This window comes from Cetorhinus maximus, chromosome 2 (genome assembly GCF_964194155.1).
Source record: "Cetorhinus maximus chromosome 2, sCetMax3.hap1.1, whole genome shotgun sequence".
NCBI lineage: Eukaryota > Metazoa > Chordata > Chondrichthyes > Lamniformes > Cetorhinidae > Cetorhinus > Cetorhinus maximus.
The window spans coordinates 185,846,106-185,859,882 of record NC_135880.1 but is presented as its reverse complement, the minus strand read 5'-3'; the positions used below and the strand labels follow the sequence as shown (position 1 = coordinate 185,859,882).

The 13,777-nt window shown below is 42.4% G+C and overlaps 1 protein-coding gene across 1 annotated transcript in view; it reads left to right on the top strand.

Moving 5' to 3' along the window:
- Positions 1-13,777, top strand: part of LOC144690856 (pannexin-3-like) — a 43,306-nt gene that overhangs the window by 19,382 nt on the left and 10,147 nt on the right. The window contains exon 3 of the mRNA XM_078558707.1: positions 468-685. Coding sequence (XP_078414833.1) covers positions 468-685 — 218 coding nt within the window. The remainder of the gene's footprint in view (positions 1-467; positions 686-13,777) is intronic.

Sequence of the window (13,777 nt, the reverse complement as noted above, 5' to 3'; positions counted from 1 at the left end):
GATAGAGAGGAACTGTTCCAATTGGTGGAAGGATCGAGAACTAAAGGACACTGATTTAAGATGAATGACAAAAGAACCAAAGGTTCTATGAGGAAAAAACTTTTTTATATAGTAAGTGGCTACGATTTGGAAGGCACTGCCTGAGAGTATGATGGAGGCAGATCAATCATGGTTTTCAAAATGGAATTGGATAGTCACCTGAAACTATAAAAAAGCAGGCCTACTAGGAAAAGGAAGGGGTGATGGAGGAATGGGAGTAGATTAATTGCTCTTGCTAAGAGCCAGCATGGACTCGACAGGCTGAATGGCCTCCTTCTGTGCTGTAACCATCCTATGATTCTAAACTTTAGAAGTTAGCTCTAATCTCAAATGCTATTAGCTTTGACCACATGGTTAGAAATTTCCGCATTGAATTCCTGTACTCTCTGTTGGTGATCAGTGTGACTGGGATTCTCTTACTGTTACAGGTGTTCCCGTACTCTCTGCTGGTGATTGGCATGACCATGTATCTTCCAGCTTTGATCTGGAAAGTATTTGTTACTCCAACCCTCATCGCTGACCTACTTTTCATTATTGATGAGTTGGATAAAGCCTACAATCGATCGATCAAAGTGGCTCAACTGATTGTGAAGAAACACGAGAACAGCCCCAATGCCAAGCGTCTGATCCAGGAAGATTTGGACAGGTAGAAAACCATGTATCTCATTGGGACCAAAAAACAAGCATCTGTTCTTAGCTGTGGAAAACTGATAGTAACAATAGGATGAGTAAAACTGATCTCTGATACAAGGAGTGAATAGGAAGGGAACAGATCATTGAATGAAAACAGGATGATTGCAGCTTTTGATACAAAATTGCAAATGTCCCAAGGTGCTTCGCAGGAGTGTTTATCAAACAAAATTTAACTCTGAGCCACATAAAGAGATATTAGGGCAGGTGACCAAAAGCTTGGCTGAAGAGGTTGGTTTGAAGGAACATCTTATTTAATGAGGAGAGAGGTAAAGAGACAAGAGAGGTTTAAGGAGGGAATTCTAGAGCTTAGGGCCTAGGCAGTGAAGACATGATGCCAATAGTAGAGCAACAGAAATCAAGGATGTGCAAGGTGCCAGAATTGGAGGTGTGCAAATATCTCGGTGGAGATTACAGAGACAGGGAATGGCAAGGTCAAGAAGGGATTTGAAAACAAGAATGAGAATTTTTAAATTGATACCTTGTCAGACCGGGAGCCAACATAGGCCAGTGAGCAGAGAGGGGTAGATAGGTTAATGAGGCTTGACGCGAGTTGGCATACAGATTTGGATTAGCTTAAATTTACGAAGAGAGAAAAGTGAAAGGCCAGTAAATGAACAGGGATTGAGATGCACATTGATACAGATAATGAACTGAGAAGCTGAGACAGCTTTGTGCTGGGAAATGCTGATAATGTAGAATCAAAGGTTGCAGCTGTCGAGAGAGCAAAGTGATCAATTGCTTCTGTCTGAGACATTAATGTGGCTGCTGACAGGGTCAAGGGCAACTAGGGATGGGCAATAAATGCTGGCCCAGCCAGCGAAGCCCACATCCTGTGAATGAATAAAAAAAGAGCAAAACCGGGGAAAAAAACTCAAAAGCTAGAGGGTCCAAAATTCTACTGAAAAAAAAACAAGCAAATAACAAACCTCTTTTGAGTGCAGACAGTTGTTCTGCGTTTCCTTTAGGTGCTCCCTGGCTAGGCTGCATCTCCTTTGGGTGCTCAGTTGTCAGGTTGTATTTCCGTCTGGTGCTCACAGGCTGTGTTCTGTCTCCTTAGTGTGTTCATGGGCCAGCTTCTCCTCCATTTTGTGCTCACAGCCCAGGTTGCATCTTCTTTGGGTTTGAACAGGTTACACTCAGCTGCCTTTGAGTGCACACAGGCTGGACTGCCTCTCCTTTGGATGTACGCAGGCTGGACTGCCTCTCCTTTGGGTGTACGTAGGCTGGATTGCCTCTCCTTTGGGTGCACACAGGCTGAACTGCCTCTCCTTTGGGTGTACACAGGCTGGACTGCCTCTCCTTTGGGTACACACAGGCTGGCCTGCCTCTCCTTTGGGTGTATGCAAGCTGGACTGCCTCTCTTTTTGGTGCATACAGGCTGAACTGCCTCTCCTTTGGGTGTATGCAGGCTGGACTGCATCTCCTTTGGGTACACACAGGCTGGGCTGCCTCTCCTTTGGGTGTTCGCAGGCTGGACTGCCTCTCCTTTGGGTGTTCGCAGGCTGGACTGCCTCTCCTTTGGGTGTTCGCAGGCTGGACTGCCTCTCCTTTGGGTGTTCGCAGGCTGGACTGCCTCTCCTTTGGGTGTTCGCAGGCTGGACTGCCTCTCCTTTGGGTGTTCGCAGGCTGGACTGCCTCTCCTTTGGGTGCACACAGGCCAGGCTTCCTCTCCTTTGGGTGTTCCTGAATGCTCACAGACCCTTTGGTCTACAGGGAGCCCCAGTAAATTCCTTTGTATTCAGGGCAGAGAGGAAAGTTAGATTGAACTCTAGAAGAAAGACTATATTGATATAGTGCCTTTCATGACCCCAGTGTCCCAAAGTGCTTTACAGGTAAAGAAGTAACTTTGGAACTGTAATCACTGTTGTGGGAAACACAGCAAGCTCCCACAAATCATGGGATTACTGACTTCCCCCTGAGAGAGCAGACACTGCTTAAGGTCTCATCTGGAAAGAAGAGGAGAGCGAGGGTCATAGCAGCAAGCAAATGCTGTGGAGGAAACTGCTGGTGGTGAACAGAGAAGGGAGCAATAGAGGGTGTGAAATTGCAGGAAGCACCATCCACCTAGCAGATGGGGTCTCAGCATCTTTAACTTATTAGAGGAGCAGTGCTACTGAAGGGTGAGGTTCTTATGTCTGGTGGTTGCAGACATCTGCAGCCTTCCAGAGACAAGCTGCTCACTGCTGGGCATTGTATCCATGCATTACCACTAGCTGTGAAAGTTGCTACCACCCTCAATAAATGTGCGCTTAGCTCCTTGCAGGTGACATAGCAAAGATTTTGCACTCTGCTGCACATAAATGCATAAAGCAGGTTTCTGATGGATTGTTTTCCAGGGTTGGGAGGTATATAAAACTGTGATGATAGCAGCCAGAATGAGTCCATTTGCATCTGTCTGGATTCCCACAGGTACAGGGTGTCATTCACTGCACACAAGGGGCAATTCCAGCACCCAAATCAAGCTGCTCACACAGAGCAATCCAGTCAGCCCTCATTCAACCGGAGCACACCAGCCATCCCCAGAACAACCTGCTCACACAAGGCAATCCGCTCATGCAGGGCAATCTGGGCAGTCCCAGATAACCAGGAGCTTTGACGAGCATAAATGTGGTGTGCACCACAAAAAAGATTCATGACTGTCTGGGACAACCAGATTCCTAGAACCTGTCATGATGCTTTCATACTGTGGCAGTCCAACATGTTTCAACCTTTCCAGATCTGGAACCAGCTGTAAAGGGTGGTAACCAGAGGACAAAGGGTACCATCTTCAAACATGGCTGATAATACCTCTGAGGTACTCCACCACTGAATCTCAAGAATGGTACAAGGGAATCTTATTACAACCCGATGTATCACCAGGCAAATGTTCACATTTTGCTTCAGGTGCTTGGACAGGTTCTTGGGCAGTGGATTCATTGGTGGTCATCTTCCAAAATTCTATAGATTCTGGAATAGTTTATGCAGATTAGAAGGTTGTAAATTTAACATTATTTAAGAAAGGAGAAAAAACGAGAGAGAAAACGAGAAACTACAGACTGAATCAGTAGTCAGGAAAATGCAAGAATCTATGAGAAAGGACGTGATAACTTAGAAAATAACGGTCAGGCTGGGCAGAGTCAACATAGATTTATGAAAGGGAAAACCTGTTGGAGTTTTTGGAGGATGTAACTAGTAGAATAGATAAGAGGGAACCAGTAGATGTGGTGTACTTGGATTTTCATAAAGCTTTTAAAAAGGCTTCACACAGGTTAGTAAACAAATTTAGAGCATGAGGGATTGTGGGGGGGGCGTAATATACTGGTATGGAATGAAGGAACCTGGGTGTTCTTGTTCATGAGTCACTGAAAGCTGGCATGCAGGTGCAACAAGCAATTAGGAAGAATAGCATGTTTGCCTTTATTGCAAATGGATTTGAGTACTGGAGTAAAGAAGTCCTGCTGCAATTGTATCGAGCGTTGGTGAGACCACACCTGCAGTATTGCATAAAATTTTGGTCTCCTTACCTGAGGGATACACAGAGATTCAGCAGACTAATTCCTGGATTGGCAGGATTGTCCTATGAGCAGAAATTGAGAACACTGAACCTGTTTTCTCTAGCGTCTAGAAGGACGAGAAGCAATCTCATTGAAATTTACAAGATACTTACTGGGCTCAACAAGGTAGATGCAACGAGGTGGATGCAGCGAGGATATTTCCCCTAGTTGGGGGATGGTTTGGGGACACAGTCTCAGAATAAGAGATAGGTCATTTATGACTGAGATAAGGAGGTATTTCTTCACTCAGAGGATGGCAATTCTTTGGAATTCTCTACCTCAAACAGCTGTGAAGGCTCAGTCATTGAGTGCATTTGAGATAGCGATCAATAGATTTCTAGATATGTTCCTATGTTCTGGGTCCTTGGTTGTCCTTCAGTACTCGCCAGTGAGAAATTCCAATTGTAGTCTGCTGTATTCTGCACAAGATAGTGCAGCAATGAGGATTAAAGGTACAGGAGGGCCAAGCCACTCAGCAATCCTCCTTTGATGAGGTTTTCAATGGTGATGAGGAAGAGGGCAGAAAACATTGGTGGAAGTTGTTTATAGACAACCAAATAGCAGTGGTAATGTAAATCACAGTAAATCAGGAAATTAGAGGTGCGTGTAACAAGAATAATACCGTAATCATGGGGGATTCCAATCTACATATAGACTGAGCAAACCTAACTTGTACTAATGTTTTGGAGGATGAATTCTTGGAATGCATGCAAGATGGTTTTCTAGAGCAGTATGTTGAGGATCCAACTAAGGAATGAACTAGCTTTAGATTTAATATTGTGCAATGAAAAAAGGCTAATTAATAATTTTGTTGTAAAGGAGCCTTTAGGAAGTAGTGATCATGACATGATAGAATTTTACATTAAGTTTGAAAATGATGTAGTTCAATCAAAATTAGAGTCTTAAATCTAAACAAAGGAAACTATAAAGGTATGAGAGCGAATTGGTTATGGTAGATTTGGAAACTATGTTCAAAGGTATGATGATAGGCAGGCAATGGCTAACATTTAAAGAACTAATACATAGTTTACAACAAAATACATTCCTTTAATGCACACAAATCCAACAAGGAAAGTGTTCCAACCATGGCTAATGAAAGAAATCAAGGATTGCATTAGATCAAAGAGGACTATAAAGTTGCCCAAAAAATGGTAAGCCTGAGAATTGGGAGCATTTTAGAATTCTGCAAAGGAGGACCAAGAAAACAATTAAGAAAGGGCAAATAGAATATGAGAGTAAACTAGTGAGAAACATGAAAATGGGCTGTAAAAGCTTCCATAGGTATGTAAAAAGGAAAAGATTAGCAAGATTGAATGTTGTTTAGTAGTACAGAACTTGAGTATTGCTGAAAAAAGCTTTTTGTCTTGCCCTCATCAGGACACTTTGCAAGAATACCAATATAAGGGGAAAACAACAATTTATACTGCCTGAGGAGAGAGTGCTGACTGGTTTCAGAATAAGGGGCAAGACATTTAGGATTGACATGAGGAGGAATTTCTTCACTCAGAGGGTGGTGACTCTTTGGAATTCTCTGCCCCAGAGTATGAGTATGTCAAGATTGAGATCGATAGATTTCAACACGCTAAAAACATCAAGAGACCCAGGGATAGTGCAAGTAAATGGTATTGAAGTAGAAGATCAACCATGATATCATTGAATGGCAGAGCATGCTCAAAGGGTTGAATGGCCTACTCTTGCTCCAATTTCTTATGTTCTATGTACTATAACCCTGTGGCTTCATTCAAGGTAGAAACAGATTGCTCATATCCCAAATCATGGACGGTGTAGTTGACAATGCTAACAAGCAGCACTTACTCAGCAATAACCTGCACAGGACGCTCAGTTTGGGTTCTGCAAGGGCCTCTCGGCCCCTGACCTCATTACAGCCTTGGTCCAAACATGGAGAAAAGAGCTGAACTCCAGAGATGAGGTGAGATTGACTGCCCTTGACATCAATGCAGCATTTGACCAAGTGTGGCATCAAGGAGCCCTAGCAAAACTGAAGTCAATGGGAATCAGGGGGAAAACTCTCCACTAGTTGGAGTCATACCTAGCACAAAGGAAGATAGTTGTGGTTGTTGAAAGTCAATTATCTCAGCCCCAGCACATCACTGCAGGAGTTCCTCAGGGTAGTGTCCTAGGCTCAACCATCTTCAGCTGCTTCATCTATGACCTTCCATGATTGTGCAATTATCAGCAAACGTCTCCACTATATTCAGTACCATTGCAACTTCTCAGATACTGAAATAGTCCATACCCATATGCAGCAAGGCCTGGACAACATTCAAACAGGATTGATAACTAGCAAGTAACATTCGCACCACACAAGTGTGCAACATCTCTAATAAGAGAGAATCTAACCATCTCCCATTGACATTCAATGACATTACTGTTGTGCATTGTACTTAGTAACACTAACACATACTCAGCTGTAGGCACCCATTATTGAACTAACTTTATTCACACCTTCTCAACAAAAAAGGCAGCAAAGAGTGCAGTGTAACAAAATGCTCAGCTATTACAATATATTACACTCTCTCCTCATTTGAAAAACAACTTACACATTAAAATGTAAAATGATACATGTACATAATATCCCAGAATATAATATGGCTAAACCCATATCAACAACCTGGAATTTAACAGGTTGAGTTGCATATTTGTTACTGTGCTATAATCACAACCAAAGCATATATTTCACGTCAGGACCGCAACGGAACTCCACCAGAGTTTCCTCTGGTTTCGCCCCGCCCAGGCATAGTTCACCATCTTTCGGATCCTAACATGTGCGCTCCTGCTCCACCTCCCAGATGGAGCGGGTGAGATGGGCTGGTGGTGCCCCCAATGCATGGGGCTGCTGGATCCCACCTGGTTGGCCTACGTCATCCTTCACCTTCATTGCTCCGTGGGATTTTGTGACACCCATTGACTCGCTCACGTGTTAGACTCCTTGGTCCGTGTTTCAAGACGGGTCGGGTGGGTCATTGACATTGCTGTGGAACGCTGGCGCCGGCTCATGGCTCTTCCGACTCAGCAGCGGGACGCAATTGGGGCTCACTGAGGACAGTCCACCTCAGTCGACAGACACGCTGGGAGCACAGGGTGCTCATCCACTCCCACTCACAAGGGCACAAGGCGTGGAAGCGGTCACTTCCCTCGACCCCAGGAAACAGTGAAGGCTCCTGCCGGGGAGCTATAACGCTTGCCGCCAGAGCGACTGGGGGGAGGCGGGGCATAGTGGTATTGTCACTGGACTGGTAATCCAAAGACCTAGGGTAATGCTCAGGGACCCAGGTTTGAATCCCACCACAGCAGATAGTGGAATTTGAGATTTTTAAAAATCTGGAATTAAAAGTCTAATGATGACCATGAAATCATTGTTGATTGTCATAAAAACCCACCTAGTTCATTAATGTCCTTTAGGGAAGGAAATCTGCTGTCCTTACCTGGTCTGGCCTACATGTGATTCCAGACCCACAGCAATGTGGCTGACTCTTAAAATGCCCTCTGAACAAGGGCATTAGGGATAGGCAATAAATGCTGGTGTAGCCAGCGACGCCCACATCCCATGAGCGAATCAAAAAAATAACTGATACTACCAGGGTAATTTACATGTAAAAAAAATTCCTTAACACCAGTATGTATTTAACAAAAATATCATTATTTGACAAGAAATAATGAAAAGTACAATTTCCTTCTTTCATACATACTTTCAATTAACCTATCTGGCTTCTTTTTCTTTCTGTCAGGGTATCTTCTTTCATTTCTATTGGCTTGACTCTGCTCTTTCAACATCTCTGACTGTCAACTCTGAACTTTTGACTACCAACTCCACTTAATGGTTGGGACTCTGGTAATGATTGATTTGGCTTAATCAAAAATCTGGCTGACTTTTCTCTACTGGTAGATTCTGTGTAAATTTTCTCTTTCTTTGTGACTTTTACTTTCCTTGTGACATCCACTTTGCACTGTAGGAGGAAGTTGGACTATAGGAGGTTTATCATGCTCTCCCTTTGTCAGATTTCCTCTTTCAAGCAAATAATCTACATGACGCTGATGTAGTCTCTCCCAGTTTTCACTAGATATGTCAATGTACCTAGTCCCTTTACAACAACTCTGATCATATACTTACCCTCATCACCTTGGTGGTTTTTCACCACGATCTTCTGACCAGCACTGAACTCTCTAAGTTTCATGCCTCGTGTATCATGTATCATGACTTAACTTCACTTTGTCTTGCTTTTCTCTTACTTTTCAACTGATATCAGGCTTAAACAAACCAAACCTTGTCCTAGGAACATATTTAAACACTAACTCAGGTGAGCAACTTGTGTAGACTGTGGGGTTAGTCTGCAAGAGGACAGAAAATTTTCTAGCCTGTGTAGATGAGAAACATGGAAATTACTATCTAGTCACCAAGCAAATACTTCAGTAAAAACCTCTTCACAATCTATACACTGCTTTCGGTAGCACCAATGCCAGGTGATTTGGTTGGTACTACGGTGCGTTTGAATCCACTCTTCTGAGTTATGGTGTTAGACATATATCCACATTTATCCACTTGCCAAAGCTATCAACCAAAACAAAATGCTGTTTACTTCCATTTCAAAGAAATTGACATGTACTCATTCCCGCGGTTTTGTGTTTGACCATGGAATGAAAGGAAAGAACCTTGGTTGGATTTCTCATCCTGAGACACACTTCCCAACTTTTTAAACTTAGCTTCTTGCTACTGCTTTCATATGGACTATCTCTGTGTACTCCTGATGAAGTTCCTCTAAAAATCTCTCTCTAAACCTTAGTGGAATAATGACTTTTAGGGGACAGACTTGATTTACACACTTCATTTCTATGTGTGAAATACTCCTGCAATTTCTCATCATCATACTTTTTAGGTCAGCCATTCATGACACAGTTGAGTACTTTACTAAGCACCACATCCTTATGAGTTTCTTCAGTAGTTTCTCTGGAGAAACTGGCTTGTCATTTGTGTTTTGTATATGTAAAGAAATTCACAGGTAACTCAGTGGCTAGAAATGAATCAGTCTTCACAGGAAATCTCACAAGAATGCCCACATTTGCATGATCTGCTGGCTTATGATATTTAAAATTGTATCCATAGACCATCAAATTCAAAGCCCATCTCTAAAGCTGTGCTGCTAGGAATGGTACTCTCTTCTTTGAACCAAATATAAGGGCTTGGTGGTCATTTAACAAAGTTCTACTGTGCAAGTATTTGTGGAACTCAGTAATGCCATATATGATCGCTAATGCCTCTTTCTCAATTTGAGAGTAATTTTGCTCTGACTTTGTTAAAGTAAGTGAAGCTACAGGCTTCGTCTCATCATCTGTTATGTAAGATAACACCACAGCTAACCTCTGTGGTGAGGCATCACACACTAAAACCAATTGTTTCTTGGGATCATAGTGGGTCAAAACAGCATCACTAGTCAGTATTTTCTTCACTTCTTCAAATGCTTTCTGACAATCTACAAACTCCCAATCTATTCCACCTTGTGAGTAGTTGATATAATGGAGTGAATGTGTTAGCTAAGGGATGAACTTAGAATAATACCCAATAAATCTTTGCTTTCAAAATCTCCTCAACTTTTTCCTGTGTTGGGTATATATTTTCACCGTCTGTTTGCTAACCCAGGTATGTCACACTTTAAACCATGAAGTGCTTTTTGTGCTTTTTAGCTTTGGTGCCTTACATCTTGAAGTCAATCTAGAACATTGTTCAACCTTACAGTGTGCTCTTTACTTATGCATAAAGCACTAGCCAAGCATTGCAAAATGTTGGCTGTACATTGTCCTTTATATTGACTTTGGTCTTATGATGCCTAATTTTAGCATTTTATCATTTCCTTGCTCAAAGACCACTTTTTGCTCTCCTGGCACCTGCTCAATGACAGACATACTCTTACTGACCCCTACAATAAATAATGGGGCCCAGTTTAACTGTATTTTCTTCAGCCAATTCCTTCCCATCAGAGAGATTTTGTTCCCTCCTGCTTCTACCAATGGCAAGTAATAGGATGCATCATTAGGTGGGATTTTTCGGTCTCACCGAGAGTCAATGGACTTTTGGCTGGGACGTCGAATCTCCCGTGGCAGGTCCCGCCACTATGGGGCTGGAACATCTCAGCCATCGTATTTCATTATATTTCATCTAACACTGGAATACCATTATTGGAATAACTAGTCAGTTTCACACCAGTTTTGCATAAGGGAATGTGATTTAGAGGCTTTAGTAAAGTATGATCTGCCTTTTACAAATCCATGCTGGCTACCCTTAATTAACTCAAACCTCTCCAAGTACCTGTTGATTTTTTTCCCTGTTAACTTTTCTAAAACCATACACACTATTGATGTTAAACTATCTGCACTTGCTAGGACTGTTCTTACATCCTTGTTTGAATTAGGGTGTCACATTTGCCAATCTCCAATCCTCTTGCCCCTCCCCTGTATCTAGGGGAGATTGGAAAATTATGGCAAGCCCTTCTGCTATCTCCACCCAACTACCTTCAACAACCTGGGACACAGGCCATCTGGGACACAGGCTATCTGGACCAGGTGGCTTGTCTACCCTAAGTAAAGTCAACCTTTCCAGTTCCTCCTCCCTCTGAATTTTCACTCCATCCATGCTTTTACAAGCTCTGCTTCTACCGATATTTTGTCAGATTCTTCCTCCTTAATAAACACCAATACAAAGTACTCATTAAGTATTCTAGCCTTGTCCTGCATCTTTAAGCATATATCAGCTTCTTTGTCCCTGATAGGAAACATTCCACCTCTTAACGCCTATTTACATGACGATAGCAGATTTTTGGGTTCCTTTTTATGTTGACTGCCATTCTATTCTCATATTCTCTCTTTGCCAATCTTATTTTCCTCTTCACCTGCCCCTCTCAACCTATTGTATTTGACCTGGTCACACATGAAGAATTCACCTGACATGCATCATATACCCTCTTTTTTGTTTTATCGTAATCTCTATCTCCCTTGTTTGCCAAGGAGTCCTGGCTTTTGTTCCCTTACCTTTTACCCTTGTTGAAATGTATCAAGCTTGTTCCTGAAGCGTTTCCTCCTTAAATATCACCCATTGTTCCAATAAAGTTCCTCATGTCTGTCTTTGGTTCTATTTTACCCTGGCTAGATCCCTTCTCATCGTATTGAAATTAGTCATCTTCCAATCTAGATGTTTTACTTTATATTGATCCTCGTTTTTCTCCATTACTAATTTAAACCTTATGAAATGATGATCATTCTTACTCGAGTGTTCCCTGACTGACACATGGGCCGCTTGGCCCACCTCATTTTCCAACAATGCCTCCTTTATAGTTGGGCCAAGGATTTACTGATCAAGTTCTTCTGAACCTATTTCTGAAATTCCTTCCCCTACTTACCCTTTACCCTAACATTATTCCAAATGGTATTTGGGTAATTGAACTCCCCCAATATCACTACTCTATAGTTCTCTGTGATTTCCCTGCAGATTTGCTCCTCTAACTCTCTCTTACTATTTGGAGGCCTACTGAATACCCCAATAGTGCATTATAGCCTTTTTGCTTCTCAACTCTTACAAAATGGATTCTGTCCTTGACCCACCAAGGACATCCTCTCTTTCCAACACTACAATTCATCATTGACCAGAAACCAAACTGGACTAGCCATATAAATACTGTGGCTACAAGAGCAGGCCAGAGTCTAGGAATCTTGCAGCGAGTAACTCACCTCCTGACTCCTCAAAGCCTGTCCATCATCTACAAGGCACAAGTCAGAAGCATGATGGAATACTCTCCACTTGCAGCTCCAAAAATACTCAAGAAGCTTGACACCATCCAGGACAAAGCAACCCACTTGATTGGCACCCCATCCACAAATATTCACTCCCTCCTCCACCAAAGCACAGTGATAGCAGTGTGTACCATCTGCAAAATGCACTTCAAGAACTCACTAGGTTCCTTAGACAGCACCTTCCAAACGCACAACCACTACCATCTAGAAGGACAAGGGCAGCAGAAACATGGGAACACAACCGCCTGCAAGTTCCCCTCCAAGTCACTCACCATCCTGACTTTGAAATATATTGCCGTTCCTTCACTGGCGCTGGGTCAAAATCCCTGAACTCCCTCCCAAACAGCACTGTGGGTGTACCTACACTATATCGACTGCAGCGGTTCAAGATGGCAGCTCACCACCACCTTCTCAAGTTCAATTAGGGATGGGCAATAAATGCTGGCCTAGCCAGCGATGCCCACATCCCATGAATTAATTTTTAAAAACACGTCTTCCCTAACCAGTACTGCCACCCCACCTCCCTTTTTTCCATTGCTATCTTTTATACCCTTGTATATTAAGCACCCAGTTCTCACCATTTTAAGCCACATTTCCATTATTCCCACTACATCATATTCCCATACAGCAATTTGTGCTTGTAGTTCACCACCCTTATTCACCACACTTTGTACATTTACATCAATTGCATTGTGATGCTGAATTCTCTTTCCCTATTGACCTTAGTCTGTACCTATATGGAGCCACCCGCTCTCTAGCACTGCCTAACACTATCACTGGTGATGCATCTTTTTAGACTTGGACTTTACAAATACTGAAATGCACAAGATTAAGATGATCATATTTCATTCCATTCTGAGGTGACTTTAGTCTTACAGGAGGTGTGGGCTGGAGAGATTATTTCTTCAGCCTACATCAACGAACCACTAGTCTTGCCATTTCCAATGCTAATGGAGTCAGATATGTTTCTAATGTGGGGGAAGGAAGGGCAACCAAAGCAAGATATACCTGGACGGCTAAAGAAATTGAAATTAAAATGAAACAGAAAAAGGTTTATGATAAATGTCAGATTAATATGGTCAAGAATCATAGAGAAGAGCAGGCAAGAAAAGGAAACAAGGGGGCAAAGGGAAAACATGAGAAAAGATTAGTGGGTAAAATAGAATGGAACACTAAAGTCTTTTCTAAACATATAAATAGTAAAGATATAGTCAAAGGAAAGGAGGCACCAATTAGGGACCTAAAATGACAGCTCTTGCAGAGGAAGAGGGTATGGTTGAGTATTAAATAAGTACTTTGAGTCTGTCATTACTAAAGAGAATGCTGCCAATGTCACAGTAAATAAGGAGGCGGTAGAGAAATGGCATAAATTAAAAATAGATAAAGAGGAGGTACTTAAATTGTTGGCAGTACTCGAAATAGAAAATCACCCAGTCTAGATTTAATGCATCTAAGGTTGAAGGAAGTAACGAGTGGAATTGCATTGGTTTGGCCATAGTTTTCCAAATTCCTTGGAGACGGGACTGGTACCAGACAAATGGAGGACTGCAAATGTTTCACTCCTGTTCATAAAAGGGAAGAAGATTAAACCTGGCAACTACATGTCAGCCTAATGAGACAATAACCCAGGAAAACATTTAAATGTCACTTGGAAGAACATGGGTAATAACTGACAGGATGGATTTGTTAAAGGCAAATTGAGTTCTTTAATG